The 16,918-nt window shown below is 52.6% G+C and overlaps 1 protein-coding gene across 2 annotated transcripts in view; it reads left to right on the top strand.

Annotated features, from left to right (window-relative positions):
• Positions 1-10,155, top strand: part of FLOT2 (flotillin 2) — a 19,922-nt gene extending 9,767 nt beyond the window's left edge. The window contains exons 2-13 of one of the 2 annotated variants that reach the window (XM_011940828.1): positions 516-597; positions 3,553-3,643; positions 3,816-3,889; positions 5,196-5,286; positions 6,279-6,402; positions 6,812-6,930; positions 7,053-7,166; positions 7,257-7,376; positions 7,473-7,687; positions 8,124-8,307; positions 8,635-8,784; positions 8,897-10,155. In XM_011940828.1, the coding sequence (XP_011796218.1) occupies positions 516-597; positions 3,553-3,643; positions 3,816-3,889; positions 5,196-5,286; positions 6,279-6,402; positions 6,812-6,930; positions 7,053-7,166; positions 7,257-7,376; positions 7,473-7,687; positions 8,124-8,307; positions 8,635-8,784; positions 8,897-8,935 (1,403 nt within the window). In that variant the 3' untranslated portion in view covers positions 8,936-10,155. The remainder of the gene's footprint in view (positions 1-515; positions 598-3,552; positions 3,644-3,815; positions 3,890-5,195; positions 5,287-6,278; positions 6,403-6,811; positions 6,931-7,052; positions 7,167-7,256; positions 7,377-7,472; positions 7,688-8,123; positions 8,308-8,634; positions 8,785-8,896) is intronic. The other variant, XM_011940829.1, reaches the window with a different exon arrangement.
• The last annotated feature ends 6,763 nt before the right edge of the window (positions 10,156-16,918 follow it).

Below are 16,918 nucleotides of genomic sequence, written 5' to 3'. Positions count from 1 at the left end.
AGTGAAACCCCGTCTCTACTAAAAATACAAAAAATTAGCCGGGCATGGTGGCGGGCGCCTGTAGTCCCAGCTGCTTGGGAGACTGAGGCAGGAGAGTGGCTTGAACCTGGGATGCGGAGCTTGCAGTGAGCTGAGATCACGCCACTGCACTCCAGCATGGGCGACGGAGCGAGACTCCGTCTCAGAAAAAAAAAAAAGAAAAAAATGGAAGCTTTTCCAGATCACCTCTGCCTATTGTCCTGTTCTATTCTTCTGTTCTCTGGAAGCACTTACATTCTGAACTATTCATTGGCTATCCTTCTCTTTATGTAAATTGCCTGTCTACCAAGCAAGATTTTAAGTCCCATAAGGGCAGGGAGAACTTCTCTCTCATTTATGTGTAACCTCAGCACTAGGCACCCAACAGTAGGCGTTGTCAAGTATCAGAGCAGATAAAGGACAAAAGTGTCTCAGTGGGCTGGATTGTAGACAGACCCAAGAACAGACTGACCTGTGGTGGTTTTTTTGCTCCCCAGGGGGCTGCTGTGGTTCCGACTATAAACAGTACGTGTTTGGCGGCTGGGCCTGGGCCTGGTGGTGTATCTCCGACACTCAGAGGTAAGCACCTGGGGCCTCTAGGACCTGTCATGGAGTGGGCCAGGGAGAGAGGGGCTTCCAGCATTGTTCTGCTTTACCCTGAGGGTCAGCTACATTCCATTCTGTTGGAGGGGCGGGGAGGGTGCCTCCTAAGAAGCATGTGAGATGGGTTGCACAGGGGTGCAGGAGACACGCGTCAGGTAGGTCTGTTATGGGCACCTCCTCCTTAATGGGTGTTCTTTTTTCCACCGGAGGTGGCATTACTTCTGTCCCAGAGAATTCAGGGTCATATCCCAGGCAGAATCTTGGTTTCCTGATTACAACTCAAAGTTATATAAGAAGTCTTTTATTATACAGCCAGTTTGGAGTGGGCATATGAAGGGAGGAAAGGCTGGAGAGACCCCATGGACACCCTTACCTATGCAGGCCCTGGGGACTGCAGTCAGGGACTATGTGGCAGAGAATGAACATATAGTCAAAAGTGGTTCTATGACAGTGGTGAGTTAGACTTAGACAGGGAGGGGGACCTAATGAATTAGTGCTGGGGCTGAGCAAGACAGGTCTGGACCTCCTAAATCAGTCTGGAAAGACTTACTAGAGGAAGTGAGATTTCAGCTCCCCAGAGGACCCACCATCTGGCTCTACCTGCCGCTGCCTGCAGAGCCTAGGGCAGGGCCAGACCTGGCCTCTCCTGGCACCCTCACTGCCCACCCAAGAGATAAGGCATGCCAGCTACCTTTCCACAATCACTCCCTTCCTGATTATGGGAGATGGGGTGGTGGGGAGGAGAGGAACAGACCCTTCCCAACCACGACCCAGGCAACAAGGGCAGCAGAGCTGTCATGTTGCAAGGGGGTTGGTCACCCCACAGGGGAAATCATGGAGATTCCAGTGGAAACCTCCTCTGCCCCAGCCCCCACCTGTCAGCAGCTAGCTCGTGGGAGTCTGAGGGCATCTGCTAGGGTCAGGGGGAATTGGGAAGCATGGCACAGTGGATTAACTTCACTGGTTCCCAGTAACCTCTCCACTCTCCCACCTCTCCCTCACTTTACCCGGCCGGAGGTGAGCGATGCTGGGGGACTCTTCTGGTTCAAGGCTCAAAGTGTCAGAGTAATCAATAGTGGCCACAACCTCCACTCGAGAGGATCCTGGCTGCACCTGAGTGGGCCAGTGGCCTGTCAGAAGCCGTGGGGAGCCCTCTGCAGACATACTGCCACCCTGCACACTGTGCATTCCCAGCACAACAGAGTATCTTGTCCAGGCACCTGTCCTGCATGGGCAGCCACTGCTAGGCCAATTCCCCTGCAGTCCGTTCTCTGGATTCTTGGTCCCCTGCTCTCCCTTCTTGCTCTAGGGAGCAGAGCCAGGACAGAAGGGCCGAGCTTTTCTGACAGCAAGTTTGGAAGTTAGAGGTGAAGGGCCTTATATCTCTTCCCAGAACACTGACCTCACACCCAGGCTCCACATCCTCCCTCTGGTCTCACTTGCTGGGTAGTCTGAGCCAGTAGTCCTTCCCCTCATCCCCTTTTCTTCGGGGGCAGCCTCTTCCCCAGTCCCTAGCCTGCTTGGGTGACATCTCCACAGGCTGGGGCCTTTATTTCCCTATGCTGGCAAGAGCCTCTCAGGTCAGAGTAGAGGCTTCTAACTCAGCCTGGATACTTAGCCTCCCTCTCGAGGTCCTTTCCGCAACTGTCTTTATGTCACCTGCCCTTGGGGTCAGCCATTCTTCTTCCAGGCTCAGTGACCCCTTCTGCAGCACTTTGCTGCCACATCCTATACTATCCCGAGGCCCTGATGTGGGCAGCTGTCTCTTACCTGAGCAATTCTTCCACCTTTGGCATCTGAGCTGCAGCCTCCCTTCTTCCCTCCCCACTACCCTTCCTCCCTCCCTCTCTCTCCCCTGTTTCCCTCTCTCCTTCCCCAGAAGAGAGCTTGGTGGGTTCCTGTCTGAGCCGGGTCAAGAATCCTCTCTGGCCCAAGGCTGCTAGTGTTAGGGGCTCAAACGAAGGCAACCTTTGCACATCTGCATGGCCAGAGCCCCAGGGCTGGCACTGTAGGGATAGCCCGTCCCGGGGCTCAGATGGGGGCTGCACATTGACTGCTGCTCCTTATCACCCCTCCACCTGCTTCTGCACCTTCACCTTCGGCCTCTGTCCTCTCTTCCTTCCTCTGATTTAGGGAAACCTTCCACACTGTCCACAGCCTGGACTCTGTCTAGACACCCAGCCTGCACACACACTGCCTAGGGGGGCCCAGCCAGCATGGCCCAGGGAGCTTCGAGGCACCTTATTTTCTTTGCCAATAATCTTCTCTCTGCCCCTGGCAAACTTTGGAAACTCCCAATTAAATGTCTCCCTTATCTCCCAGTTGTCCCTGAATATTCTAGCAGGGACACACTTTCTCCTCCCCCAGCCTTCCTTGACCCCCACATCAGAACATTTGGGCTTTTCTGGCCTCGCCTTGCCTTCTTAGTGATAGAAAGTGCAGACCTGGCGGATTCAGCGTTTGCTAAAGCTCAGGAGTCCCCAGAATAGCCTCCTACTCCTGATTTCTGGAAACACAGGTTTACCTGTGTGAAGACAGGGGGCTAAGGCTCAGTCTCCCAGATTGCAACAGGATCCCTGGGAAAGTGAAGTGGCGGGCAACCCAGGTGCCCTGTGCACAAGCCTCCTGACCTCAGGCCACAGGCCCAGGGTGGCAGCAGGCATCTTCCCCAGCCCAGCAGGTCCTCACTAGAAGGGTTTGGGGCTAGAGAAGAGACCCAGAGGCCTCGGATCAGCACGGGGGGTCTCTGCTCTCCTGCAGCCCTCAGCTGAGCTGGTAGTTGGGGGGTTGGATTACTGACAGCATGCTCCTCCCTCCGCCGTCCCCAGGCGTCAGGCATCGGTGCTTGTCTGGTAACTACTGTGTGTGTTTGCTGTGTCCCCTCCTCCCCTTCCTGTCCCTACCTCTCCCCACCCCCTGGCTGCTCCTCAGACTGTCTCTGGAGGTTATGACCATCCTGTGTCGCTGTGAGAATATTGAGACGTCGGAGGGGGTTCCACTATTCGTAACAGGGGTTGCACAGGTAATAACCCACCTGCTTCCTCCTCCATGTCTAACCTTCTCTCTTCCTGCCCTGCGGGGCCTGGCAGACAGGAGCCAGTGGACTCCCCTCCTGAGACCGTGCCTTCCTCCCTCTCCTCTTTTCTCTCCTCCACTGCTCTGGGTGCCAGTATGGATCCCTGTAGATCCCCCAGGTCCCTTGCCCTTGCCTATTGGACTGCAAGTGGGAAAACAGCAAGGGATTCTGGAAGCTCTGCCAAGTCTGCCAGTGAGTGTCCCTGGATGCCAGGCCTTCGTTACCATGCAGCCATAGCTGGTGAAATCTATTCTTGGGCTTAAGTGTTAAGTAGCTCCAAATGTTTACTCTGTCATGTGTGGGTTCCCCTCTTCATTGCTTCATTCACCAGCTCTCTACTGAGCACCTTCTCAATCAAGGCATATGGACTACAGGAGCAAATAACAAAAAGCCCCCGCCCCCTCAGAGCTTGTGTGCCAGCAGGTTCCCAGGCTGAAAGAGGCCTGAACTGCATCCTTCTCACCCCCTCCCTATGCATTAAATTGCCCTTCAGCCTCCACTTAGGCAAAAACACTATACCACCACTCCCTTCTTCACCCATCCTGCAGTCTCTAATGGGGAAGGGGACCATCCCCATCTCCTTAGCCCTTGTAGCCATGGGAGGTGCAGAGGCCTGAGAGGCTCAGAGTACCTTGTGTGGAAGGGGTAGGGTCCAGGCCTCCCTCAATACCCCATTTGATGCAGTCCTGTCCCACTCCACACCCACACCTGTACTTGAAACAGCTGCACATGCCCAGATTCCTTTTAAGGCAGGTGACTGTGGACCCTGGAGGAATCAGATTGCCTGGCCAGAACAACTCTTTCCAGGGTTAACACTTCTTGGCCAAGAAGCTCTAGTGTGACCTCAGTCTGCATTCCCCATGTGACCCACCTGGGCCTAATACCAGACGTGGCTTTCAAGTCAAAAGGCTGCAGCCACCAGGTAGGGCTTCTCTGGCAAGGGGCAGGTACAGAATCACTTCCATCTTAGCCCAGCAGTGAGCATACTCCAGGATGCCAGGCAATCAGACAGAACTTTCTGGGCAGCTTCCTGGGGCACTCTGGAGTGCTGGGTAGACCAAGGAATGGGCCAGGGCCCCTGCGGGAGGCTCAGATGACATCCACGGATGGCCTGCGTGGCAGAGCCGGGAGGACCAGCACTGACTTGCTATCCTAGAACATACACACAGCTACACCTGAATTCTCCCCCAACCACTAGCCCCCGACCACTTACAGCCACTTCTTTCTACTTTGTTTTCCTCGCGACCAGCCAGGCTGACTTGAGCAGAGGGTGTGTGCACATACACAGCTCACTTCCGCTCCTTCCCCTGGGGCCACCTGCACCCACCTGCCCTCCTGCCCACCTCCTTCTCAGACACTCCCATCTCAGCCCCATGGAGAGTCCTTCCTCCACCTTCCTCACCAGGACCAGCCGGAGCAGTGAGGTACTGGACTCTTTCCCAACACCACCAGGCCCTGCGCCCCCAGACCCATGCCCCTGTTTTGCGTTTCTTGGCAGGATTTCCCTAGAGATTATGACGTTGCAGCCCCGCTGCGAGGACGTAGAGACGGCCGAGGGGGTAGCTTTAACTGTGACGGGTGTCGCCCAGGTATAGTAACTCAGCAGCCCTGCGCATGTCCGTTGAGCTGCCTGGTCCCGTACTCGGGTTCGGGGGGAGGAGGAGAGGATGGCAGCCAGGGGCAGTCTCTCTCCAGCGCCCCAGCCCCCACAAGTCCCGCAAGAGAGGGCCAGTCGGGTCGTCGCCACTGGAACATGCTCACCAGGCCCTTTTGGCCACCCAGCAGGACTAACAGACACCCCTTCTTTCCTCAGCGGGCCCACGAGGGACAGAACCAGTGCTGAGGGCTCCTGGCTCACTAACCCCACCCCCATTCTTTGCAGGTGTTGGAAATGTCAAGCCCCAGAATCCAGGCCTTCCTTGTTCCCTGGGTATGGGGTGGGAGGGATGGGGCCCAGAGGGAGAGGCATGTGAGGCAGAGGAGCTCTGGACTCTGGGAGTCAGAGGCTGTGTCATATACCCAGCTGGGGGCCTAGGTGAGGGCTTCCAGCCCCAATCCACCTCTTGGCATCACAGGGCAGCAAGGTTCAGCCATGCTGTAGGCCTCGGCGAGGGGTTGGCTGAGTACCTCAAGAAGGAGAGGCATCCTTGGTTGCATCCGCCAACCCTCTCATGCCCTGTCCAGGCTCTTTCCTTCTCTGTCTGTGTCCCTATTGCTCATTCTTCTTGTCATACTCTCTGCCCCTCAGCCTCAGGGTCTCCCACATGTGGGAAGCCTGCAAGGGAGGAATTGGCTGGTGAGGGGACAGTAGGCTGAAGGGGTGGGGAGACAAGCCCCGAATGCCCATGAGAGGCCGTGGCAGGGCCTGGGGCTGCCAGTGCAGGTGAAGTTTCACAGTGTAAGAAGCCCTTGTGCTGCTATCTCCCCACTAGAGGCCTCAGACAGATTCCAGCCTCCCAGGGCCTCCAGGTCTGAAAAAAGGAAGGGAGGAGGCACAGCCACCATCCTGCCTACCTCTGGGTCTGGGGCCTCCGTCTTCCTCACTCCAGCCTGGCTGAAGCGCCTCTGTCATCACTGGCAGGTGAAGATCATGACAGAGAAGGAACTCCTGGCGGTGGCTTGTGAGCAGTTTTTGGGTAAGAACGTGCAGGACATCAAAAACGTCGTCCTACAGACCCTGGAGGGACATCTGCGCTCCATCCTTGGTGAGGCCCTGTCCTGCCTTTGAGGAGCCTCACGGGGCCCCTCAGCCAAGGCAGGAAGGGGTGCAGGGCTGGGCAGGGGGCCTGTTTCACTGGTGTTTCAAGCTCAAACATTCTTCCTCAAATATTTAATTTCAAAACCTCAGGTGACTTGAGTGAAGGAGAGGGCATTGGGGTGGGATGGGGACTGTCAGTCTGCTCAGGAACCTAGTGCTGCTTGGGACACTTTTTCTCGTCCAGCCTGGACTGTGCAGCAGGAGGCTCTGTGTTAAGTGCTGTTGAGAAGATACCCCAGGCGACCCAGTTCAGACTGCAGCACCCCACATGCACCCCGACCTCTACATGCATGCCTCCTCCCTTCCCCAGCTGGCTGGGTCCCTGGGGAGCCAGCCCCTGATCTCTCTGCCCCCAGGTACCCTGACAGTGGAGCAGATTTATCAGGACCGGGACCAGTTTGCCAAGCTGGTGCGGGAGGTGGCAGCCCCTGATGTTGGCCGCATGGGCATTGAGATCCTCAGCTTCACCATCAAGGTACAATGTGATGGGAAGCTGCATCTCCTGGTGTCCGTCTGGGAGATGGCGGCTTCGCCAGAGGGGCGTCTTTGTGCCTCTGGCTGCTCCTTTGAGCCTCTGTTACCCCATTCCCTCCCCAGGACGTGTATGACAAAGTGGACTATCTGAGCTCCCTGGGCAAGACGCAGACTGCCGTGGTGCAGAGAGATGCTGACATTGGTGTGGCAGAGGCTGAACGGGACGCAGGCATCCGGGTATGTGGGTTCAAGGGCAGGAAGCTCAGGGGTGATGGGACCATGATGACTCGGGACCTCTACTTACTCACCTGCCCCTTTTGCCCCCAGGAAGCTGAGTGTAAGAAGGAGATGCTGGATGTAAAGTTCATGGCAGACACCAAGATTGCTGACTCTAAGCGAGCCTTCGAGCTGCAAAAGTCAGCCTTCAGTGAGGAGGTTAACATCAAGGTGAGCAGCCTGAGGGCATCCTGGGTTGAGCCTCAGGGATCAGGACTCAGGGATCAGTGACCAGCCTCTAATGTGCCAACCACCCTCTTGCTACAGACAGCTGAGGCCCAGTTGGCCTATGAGCTGCAGGGGGCCCGTGAGCAGCAGAAGATCCGGCAGGAAGAGATTGAGATTGAGGTTGTGCAGCGCAAGAAACAGATTGCCGTGGAGGCACAGGAGATCCTGCGTACGGACAAGGAGCTCATCGCTACAGTGCGTCGGCCCGCCGAGGCCGAGGCCCACCGTATCCAGCAGATTGCTGAGGGTGAAAAGTGAGAGACGCCCAGGTGCCGGGGTCAGGGCTTAGTCAGGCTCCTCTGCCTTCAGTGCACTCCCTGTACTCTCCTGACCACAGCTTGGAAGCCACTTCTCCTCCACCGTGTCTTCTTACTCACTGTGAAGTGACGATAACCCCACATACCCTGTGGGACTGCTGTTAGGAAGACTAAATAGATAAAGGAGGCTCCAGTGCCTGGTGTAGTGCTTGGGCATAGACGGTATCCTGGTTTGTCCCCTCCCACTTACAGCTGGGAGCTAGTGGCCTCTCCCTGGCCGGAGCCACAAGGTCAAGCCACCCCCCTCCGTTCAAATGTTTCCCACCCCTGACAACCCCCAAGGCAGAGTATTTGAAGGATTGCTGGCCCCCAGGCAAGGCTTGAGGGGCCCCTGGTACATCCCACTGATCCTGCCTGGCCTGGGCTCCCCCAGGGTGAAGCAGGTCCTCTTGGCACAGGCAGAGGCTGAGAAGATCCGCAAAATCGGGGAGGCGGAAGCAGCAGTCATCGAGGCGATGGGCAAGGCAGAGGCTGAGCGGATGAAGCTCAAGGCGGAAGCCTACCAGAAATACGGGGATGCAGCCAAGATGGCCTTGGTGCTGGAGGCCCTGCCCCAGGTGAGGCTTCCACCTAAGTGGGTCCCAGGGTCCGAGTGTCCTTGCTTGACTAGCTGGGCAAGTGCCAGAACTTCTCTGGGCCTTGCGAGTAACACAGGGACAGGTGGCTAGAAGGGTTAAATGAGGAGCATCTTCAGCAGGGGGCAGGAACTCTACAACAGACCTAAGCCATCCCTGGCCCACACGGCCTCTCTTACCATGGCTCACTAAGGGCCACCCAGGCTGCTTTGGGGTTGGAGTGAGTTGAGGAAGGGAGGGAGAGATGCTGAACCAGGCTGGGAACGGAGTCGGCGCCAATCAGGCTCTCCTCCCACTCTTACCTCCTAGATCGCTGCCAAAATCGCTGCCCCACTTACCAAAGTCGATGAGATTGTGGTCCTCAGTGGAGACAACAGCAAGGTCACATCAGAAGTGAACCGACTACTGGCCGAGCTGCCTGCCTCTGTGCACGCTCTCACGGGCGTGGACCTGTCTAAGGTGTGTGCCTGCCTAGCTGTGGTGGGGTTGCCCGGGCAGCCCATCGGACTGGCCAGGCAGAGTGGTCCTAGGTCCTGGAGCCAAGGCCTCATGGCATCTCCCATCCTTGCAGATACCCCTGATCAAGAAGGCCACCGGTGTGCAGGTGTGAGGCTCCTGCAGGCCCAGTCTCTTCAGCAGCCACCTAGCCCTCCCTCCAGCACCCATTTTAATCCCACAGAACTACGGGAATGTTACTGATTCTGGTGCCTTATCTTGAAGGGACCAGAAGTGCTGTGTGTTCAGGCCATCTCTGGCTGTCTTCCTGTCTCTCCTGTCTCTGTCCACCTCCTCCTCTTCCTCCCTTTTACCCCACTTTCACTGCCACTTTCATCAGGTTTGCGTCTCATCTCCCTGTGTGTCTTTTCCTTTGTCTCTTTCTTTCCCCCTATGCACATCATGTAGTTTAAGCTGAAGATGTTTATTACAATCACTCTCTGTCTGTGGGGGGTGGCCCTGCTGCTCCTCAGAATCCTGGTGCCTTGAAGTTCTCTGTGCATCTGCCCATCCTCCCTATGGCTGTGGCCAGAGCTCAGCATGGGCAGGGGTTCTGGGTAGGACGGTCACTGTCCTCTCTCCCGGACTGGTCTTCCCAGCCCCAAATCCTGCCCCAGGAAGCCCACAGCCTCACCCGCTGCTGCCCCTCTAGGTCTGGGCAGCCATGACCTGCAGGGCCTAGAGCCACTGTCCTTCCCCTCATCCGCCCAAGACCCTGGCTGGCGCTCATACCCTGTCCTTTCTCCCTGACCCCACGGGCACAGAGGCAAGACCTCCTGTCTACAGCAGCTTCCTCAGTTTCCTACTGCCTTAGGAGGCCCCTGCTTGTGCTCAGGGAAGGCCTCTTCATGGGCATGTGTCTGCTGGGGTGGTGGGGCTTGGTCCCAACTCTGCTAAGTTTTCTGAGATGAGGGTCTAGCCCTCTTGGGGACAGAAAAGTGTGTAGACCTTCTTCCTGCTAGGGCTGCACTGTCCTGGGTGTTGGGCCCTTCTGGTGGACAAGGCTGTGCCAACCCTGTACAGAATCGAGTGCTATAACCTGGCCAGACCCCAGAGCCCTTGTGCTATCTTTCTTCCTGGCCAGAGTGATGGGGTTCCAGGCATGGGGAAGCAATCCTCTGTCTCCTTGCTCCAATGGAGGCAGAAGAACCCAGGACCCAAGCGTCTTGGCAGGGGTGCTGTGAATGTCCAGTGGTCCCAGCACCCTACCCTGGCCCTGCCCCAGCCTGTGTAGCTCTTCCTGCATGTGGATGCTGCATGTCTGGTCTGGGGCTTGGATGTTGCACTGCCCCACTGCCTGTCCCTTCTGGTAAAATAAAGATCTCTTAATGCCCACCCCTGCATTGTGTCTTCTGTGAGGAGAGAACCAAGAACCAACCACGTCCCCTATCCCTCTTCAGCTTCAAGCCAGCTTTTAGCCTGTTCTTCCCCACCCTAGCCACTGGAGGGCAACAGCACACTGGCCTTGTGTCTTGGACATGCCTGATTGGCTAAGATGCTGAGGCCAAACCCCAGCCCTGGAACATCTGGCTCCATCACAGGCAGAAGGTGGAGGGGGCTGGCAGGGCGCAGTTGCACATGCGTGTAGTGCCAGCTACTCAGGAGGCTGAGGTAAGAGAATTGCTTGAGCCCAGGAGTTAGAGTCCAGCCTGGACAACATAGCAAGACTCCATCTTTTAGAAAAACAACAAAAAAAGAAAAGGTGGAGGAACCTGCCAGTTCACTGCACCTCTGTACCAGTATACTGAGTCCTACTCAGTAATGGAGCCCATCTCTCAGGCTTAAGAGCTTAGACTCTGAAGTAAGGCAACTTAGGTTTAAATTTTAGCTTTCGGCCGGGCGCGGTGGCTCAAGCCTGTAATCCCAGCACTTTGGGAGGCCGAGATGGGCGGATCACGAGGTCAGGAGATCGAGACCATCCTGGCTAACCCGGTGAAACCCCGTCTCTACTAAAAAATACAAAAAAAAAAAAAAAAAAGAACTAGCCGGGCGAGGTGGCGGGCGCCTGTAGTCCCAGCTACTCGGGAGGCTGAGGCAGGAGAATGGCGTAAACCCAGGAGGCGGAGCTTGCAGTGAGCTGAGATCCGGCCACTGCACTCCAGCCTGGGTGACAGAGCGAGACTCTGTCTCAAAAAAAAAATTTAGCTTTGTCGTTTATTATCTGTGTAATCTTAGGTGAGTAACTTCATCTTTCTGGGCCTCAATATTCTTTTTTTTTTTTGAGACAGAGTCTCAATATGTCGCCCAGGCTGGAGTGCGGTGGCGCGATCTCAGCTCACTGCAAGCTCTGCCTCCTGGGTTCACGCCATTCTCCTGCCTCAGTCTCCTGCGTAGCTGAGACTACAAGCGCCCGTCACCACGCAGCTAATTTTTTTGTATTTTTTAGTAGAGAAGGGGTTACAACATGTTAGCCAGGATGGTCTCGATCTCCTGACCTCGTGATCCACCCGCCTCAGCCTCCCAAAGTGCTGGGATTATAGGCGTGAGCCACCACACCCGGCCAACATTCTTATTCATTTAATGAATTTATCAAATGCTTGCCATATACCAAGCATTGTCTCAGATGCCAGAGTGATGAGCCAACAAAATAAATGCATAGCCATTCAAGCTTACATTCGGATAGAAACAAGAAAAATTAAATGTACGGTATGTTAGATAATGGTAAGTCGTAAGGAAAAGAAGGAAATAAGAAGTGTGAGAGGCTGCTGAAATTTTAGGAGATCCAAACAAGGCCTCGTTAAGAAGGTAGCCCTGAAGAAAGTAAAGGAATGAGCCATGCAGATATATGAAGGAAGAGCTTTCCATCCAAAGGCCCTGAGGCGGGAGAGTGTCTGGCATGATGAAAGAATAGCAAGGTCAGGATGTTTGGAGCAAGGGAGTAAGTCAGGATATCAGGAGATGAGTCAGGATCTCATTTTTCCAGATGATGTAGAACCTTAATGAGGCATATTTTGGCCTTTATTCTGAGGTGGGAAACCACTGAAAGGCTTTGAAAAAGGAGTGATATCATTTGATACACCTTAAAAGGTAATTCTAGGCACCAAGACAATTCAAGGGAGAAAGGAACAGATGGTGCTAGAACAACTGGGTCTGTATTGGGGAAAATAATTGAATTGCGCCAAGCACAATGGTTTATACCAATCCCAGCACTTTGGGAAGCCTAGGCAGGTGGATCACGAGGTCTAGAGTTCAAGACCAGCCTGGCCAAGATGGTAAAACCCTGTTTCTACTAAAAACTACAAAAATAGGCTGGGCGTGGTGGCTCACGCCTGTAATCCTGGCACTTTGGGAGGCCGAGGTGGGCAGATCACCAGGTCAGGAGATCGAGACCATCCTGGCTAACACAGTAAAACCCTGTCTCTACTAAAAATACAAAAAATTAGCCAGGCATGGTGGTGGGCACTTGTAGTCCCAGCTACTTGGGAGGCTGAGGCAGGAGAATGGCATGAACCCAGGAGGCAGAGCTTGCAGTGTAGCCGAGATCCACACCACTGCACTCCAGCCTAGGTGACAGAGCGAGACTGTCTCAAAAAATAATAATAATAAAATAAAAACTACAAAAAGTAGTCTGGTGAGGTGTCAGGCATCTGTAATGCCAGCTACTCAGGAGGCTGAGGCAGAAGAATCACTTGAACCCGGGCAGCAGAGGTTGCAGTAAGCTGAGATCATGCCACTGCACTCCAGCCTGGGCAACAGAGTGAGACTCTGTCTCAAAAAAAAAGAAAAAAAAAAATTGAATTGCAACCCCTACCTCACACCATATACCCAAATCTAATTTGGGGTGGATCACAGACCTAACGTAAAAACTCAAAACATAAAGTTCATAGAGCAAGCAAGGAATGTTTCTGTAACCTTGACATAGGCAAGATTTCTTAAGACCAAAAAAAAAAGGACTAACCATAAAAGAAAAATTTGATATATTGCATCATCAAAATAGGTCTTGGCCAGCCAGGCATGGTGGCTCATGCCTGTAATCCCAGCACTTTGGGAGGCTGAGGCGGGCATATCACCTGAGGTCAGGAGTTTGAGACCAGCCTGACCAATATGGCGAAACCCTGTCTCTACTAAAACTACAAAAATTAGCTGGGCATGGTGGCAGGCTCCTTTAATCCCAGCTACTCAGGAGGCTGAGGCAGGGAGAATTGCTTGAACCCAGGAGGCAGACGTTGCAGTGAGCTGAGATCGCGCCACTGCACACCAGCCTGGGCAACAGAGCAAAACTCCATCTCAAAAAAAAAAAAAAATTAACTGAGCATGGTGGTTTGTGCCTGTAGTCCCAGCTACTCTGGTGGCTGAGGTGGGAGGATCACACGAGCCTAGGAGATGGAGGCTGCAATGAACTATGATCACGCTGCACTACAGCCTAGGTGACAGAGACCGTGTCTCAAAAAAATAAATAAATAAATGAGAAGGCAAGCCTCAGAATAATGGGAAAAAATATTTGCAAGATATATACCCGGCAAAAAAAAAAAAAAAAAACTAGCATTCATAATATGTTTTACCAATCAGTAAGGGAAGAAATGGTAACGCCACAGAAAAATAGACAAAGGAGTGGCCAATAGATGTATGAAATGTGTGTGACAGACTGTCTTTTCCACAGATAGTGGCAACAATATCTTCTATCCTACATGTTCCTCTTACAGTGTCACTTTGACCGTCCTTACAATCAGAGGTAGAGCCTATGCTTCCTTCCCTTGAAACTGGCAGACTTTTGTGGCTATTTAGGCCAATAAAGAGTATGGCAGAAGTGACATTATGTGACTTCTGAATTTAGATCACAAAAGATGGCAAAGCCATCTTTGTTTGCTGGAATACTCTCTCTTTAAGCCTTTAGCCTCCATGTAAGCAGTATGACTGTTCTGAGGCCACTGTACTGTAAGGAAGCCCAAAGAGAGGGACCACAGGGTCAGGCCCTGGCTACGTGAAGAGAGAGAGATACCGGCAGCACCTCCAGCCCCCATCTGGCTGCATCTGTAGGAGAGACCCCAAGCCAGTTCTGCCCAGCCAACCTCCTAAAATCCAGACTCCTGAAACTGTGTGAGATAGTAAATGGACTGTTCATTGTTTAAGCTTCTAAGTTGGAGGTTGATTTGTTATATAGTAAAGAATGGCAGGAATAGCATGTATAACTTCATTAGTCATCAGGGAAATGCAAATTAAAACCAAAATAAGATTATCACTTCACACCCACCAGAATGACTAAAATGAAAAAAAAAAAAGTTATAATATCAAGTATGGGTGAAGAGGAAGAGCAATTGGAACATTCATGCACTGCTGGTAGAAATATATGTCAATACAACCACTTTGGAAACCTGTTTGACAGAATCTACTACAGCCGAACATAAGCATTCCCTTTGACCTAACCATTTCATTCCCAACAGTGATATACATACATATGGATACAAGAATACTCACAGCAGCATTATGAATAATGGCCCCCAAATTTAAACAACTCAAATGTTCCTCAATGGTAGAATGAAAAATGTGTATCATATTCATGAAATTGAATACTATGCAATAATAATAACAAATGAACTACTTCTACATGCAAATACGTGAATGAATCTTGCAAACGTAATGTTGAGTGAAAGAAGCCAGACATAGGCTGGGTGCAGTGGCTCACACTTGTAATCCCAGCACTTTGGGAGGATGAGGTGGGTAGATCACTTGAGTGTGTGGCAAAACCCTGTCTCTACAAAAGATACAAAATAAATTAACTGGGCATGGTGGTTTGCACCTATAGTCCCAGATACTCGGGAGGCTGGGGTGGGAGGATTGCTTGAGCCTGGGAGGTTGAGGCTGCCATAAGCCAAGATTGCACCATTGCACTCCAGCCTGGGAGACACAGTGAGACCCTATCCCAAAAATAATAATAAGAGCCGGGTATGGTGGCTCACGCCTGTAATTCCAACACTTTGGGTGGCCGAGGTGGGTGGACTACCTGAGGTCAGGAATTTGAGATCAGCCAGGCCAACATATAGTGAAACCCTACCTCTACTAAAAATACAAAAATTACCTGGGCATGGTGGCACACATCTGTAGCTCCAGCTACTTGGGAAACTGAGGCAGGAGAATTGCTTGAACCCAGGAGGCAAAGGTTGCAGTGAGCCGAGATCATGCCATTGCACTCCAGCCTGGGCAACACAGCGAGACTCCATCTCAAAAATAATAATAATAATAATACAGATTGTATCATTCCATTATATAAAGTGCAAAAAGCAGGCAAAGCTAAGCTATGACATTAGAAGTCAGGTTAAAGGTCACCTTTGGGGAAGAAGAGACTGAGATAGAGGGCACAGGAGCCCCCTGAGAACGTCCTGTTTCTTGACTGGATGGTGATTACATGGGTGTGTTCACTTTGTGATAATTCACTTATGAGTCATGTACTTTTTGAATATATGTTCTATTTCAGCAAAAAGTTAATTAAGAAAATAAATTGCCTCCAAGATCTTTGTCCCGTCTGGAAGAACTGAAGAACGGAGTTGCTATTTACTGAAATGGGAAAAATATTTGAGGGAGCAGAGTTTTTTTTTTTTTTTCCGAGATAGAGAGATAGAGTGATAGAGTTTCTCTCTGTAGTCCAGGCTGGAGTGCGGTCGCACCATCACGACTTACTGCAGCTTTGACCTCCCTGAGCTCAAGTGATCCTCCTACTTCAGCCTCCTGAGTAGCTGGGACTACAGGCATGCACCATCATACCTGGCTAATTTTTTGTTTGTTTGTTTCTTTGTTTGTTTTTTGAGACGGCGCTATCTTGGCTCACTGCAACTTCCACCTCTCAGGTTCAAGCGATTCTGCTGCCTCAGTCTCCCAAGTAGCTGAGACTACAATCGCATACCACCGCCTGGCTAATTGTATTTTTAGTAGAGATGGGGTTTCACCATGTTACCCAGGCTGGTCTCGAACTCCTGAGGCTCAAGCAATCCACCTGCCTCAGCCTCCCAAAGTGCTGGGATTACAGGCATGAGCCACCATGCCTGGCCCACTACTGCTTTTTTCACTGCTTCCTGTTGACCTTCAGGAAAAGGAGTCCTCAGTGGCTGCAATGAGACCCAACTAGGAGATGGTCCAGGTTGGCCTAAGTGTCAAGGACAGTGACTTCAGCAAGAAGATGAGAGGGGCCTTGCTGAAAGAGATCTGAAGGGTGCTGGAGAGGAGGAAGGGGCAATGATGTGGGGATAGGGAGTGAGGAGAGGATGCCTTAGCACCTGTACTAACACCAGTGGACCCCCAGAATGCAGAAAGCCAGGCCTCTGTCCCCAGAGCCTGGAACCAGCCTCAAGAAGAGGGAGTGGAGAGTATAGAGCCTTCCACCTAAGCCTTCAGAGGCCTATTAAGGCCCTCTTTACCATGAACTTCCATGAACCCAGGAAGGAAAGGGCTTAGTATGCAGAATGGGCACCTGGAGCCTACAGGTGATGCTGTTTCCTACCCTGTTGTGCTCATGACACCAGACTTGGGAACTTGGTATAGAGGGTACCAGGCCTGCCCATCTTCCCTGCTGTGCCAAGTCCCTAGGCCTGAAGACCCAGCACAGAGGGGGTTAAGGGCTAAGGAACACTTGCCTCTGGGTGGGTGGGAACTGTCAGCAAGGAGCCTTGTCTGGCTTGATAATCCGGGCTGCCTATCTCTTCCACAGCAGCTGTGAAGCAAACAGGTTGTCCTGGCAGGGAGGGAGGGATGTAAAGGCCTGGCTGATGGCGGGAAGGATTTGAGGCAGTGGGGACACCCAGGCTCCACTCAACAGCCACCTTTAGAACTATACCTGGAGACTGGAAAGGTCATGGCCCAAGTCTGGACTTGAGGGCCCCATTGACCCAGAGAACAGGAACTGGAAGCTGATGAACAGAGTTAGGGAGGTGTTGAAAGGAAAGTTTCCATTTCTGACTCAATATGTGTCTCAACAGAGGTGCAAGGGGTGCAAGGGGGACACACTGCACCCGCCCCTAAACAAATTTTTTTTATTTTTTTTAAATTTTTTATTTATTTATTTATTTTTAAATTTTTTTTGAGATGGAGTCTCGCTCTGTCGCCCAGGCTGGAGTGCAGTGGCCGGATCTCAGCTCACTGCAAGCTCCGCCTCCCGGGTTCCCGCCAT

The sequence above is a fragment of the Colobus angolensis genome, unplaced genomic scaffold, assembly GCF_000951035.1.
Source record: "Colobus angolensis palliatus isolate OR3802 unplaced genomic scaffold, Cang.pa_1.0 Scaffold193, whole genome shotgun sequence".
In the NCBI taxonomy this organism is placed as follows: domain Eukaryota; kingdom Metazoa; phylum Chordata; class Mammalia; order Primates; family Cercopithecidae; genus Colobus; species Colobus angolensis.
The sequence above is the reverse complement of the archived record's forward strand: the minus strand, read 5'-3'. Positions and strand labels throughout refer to the sequence as shown.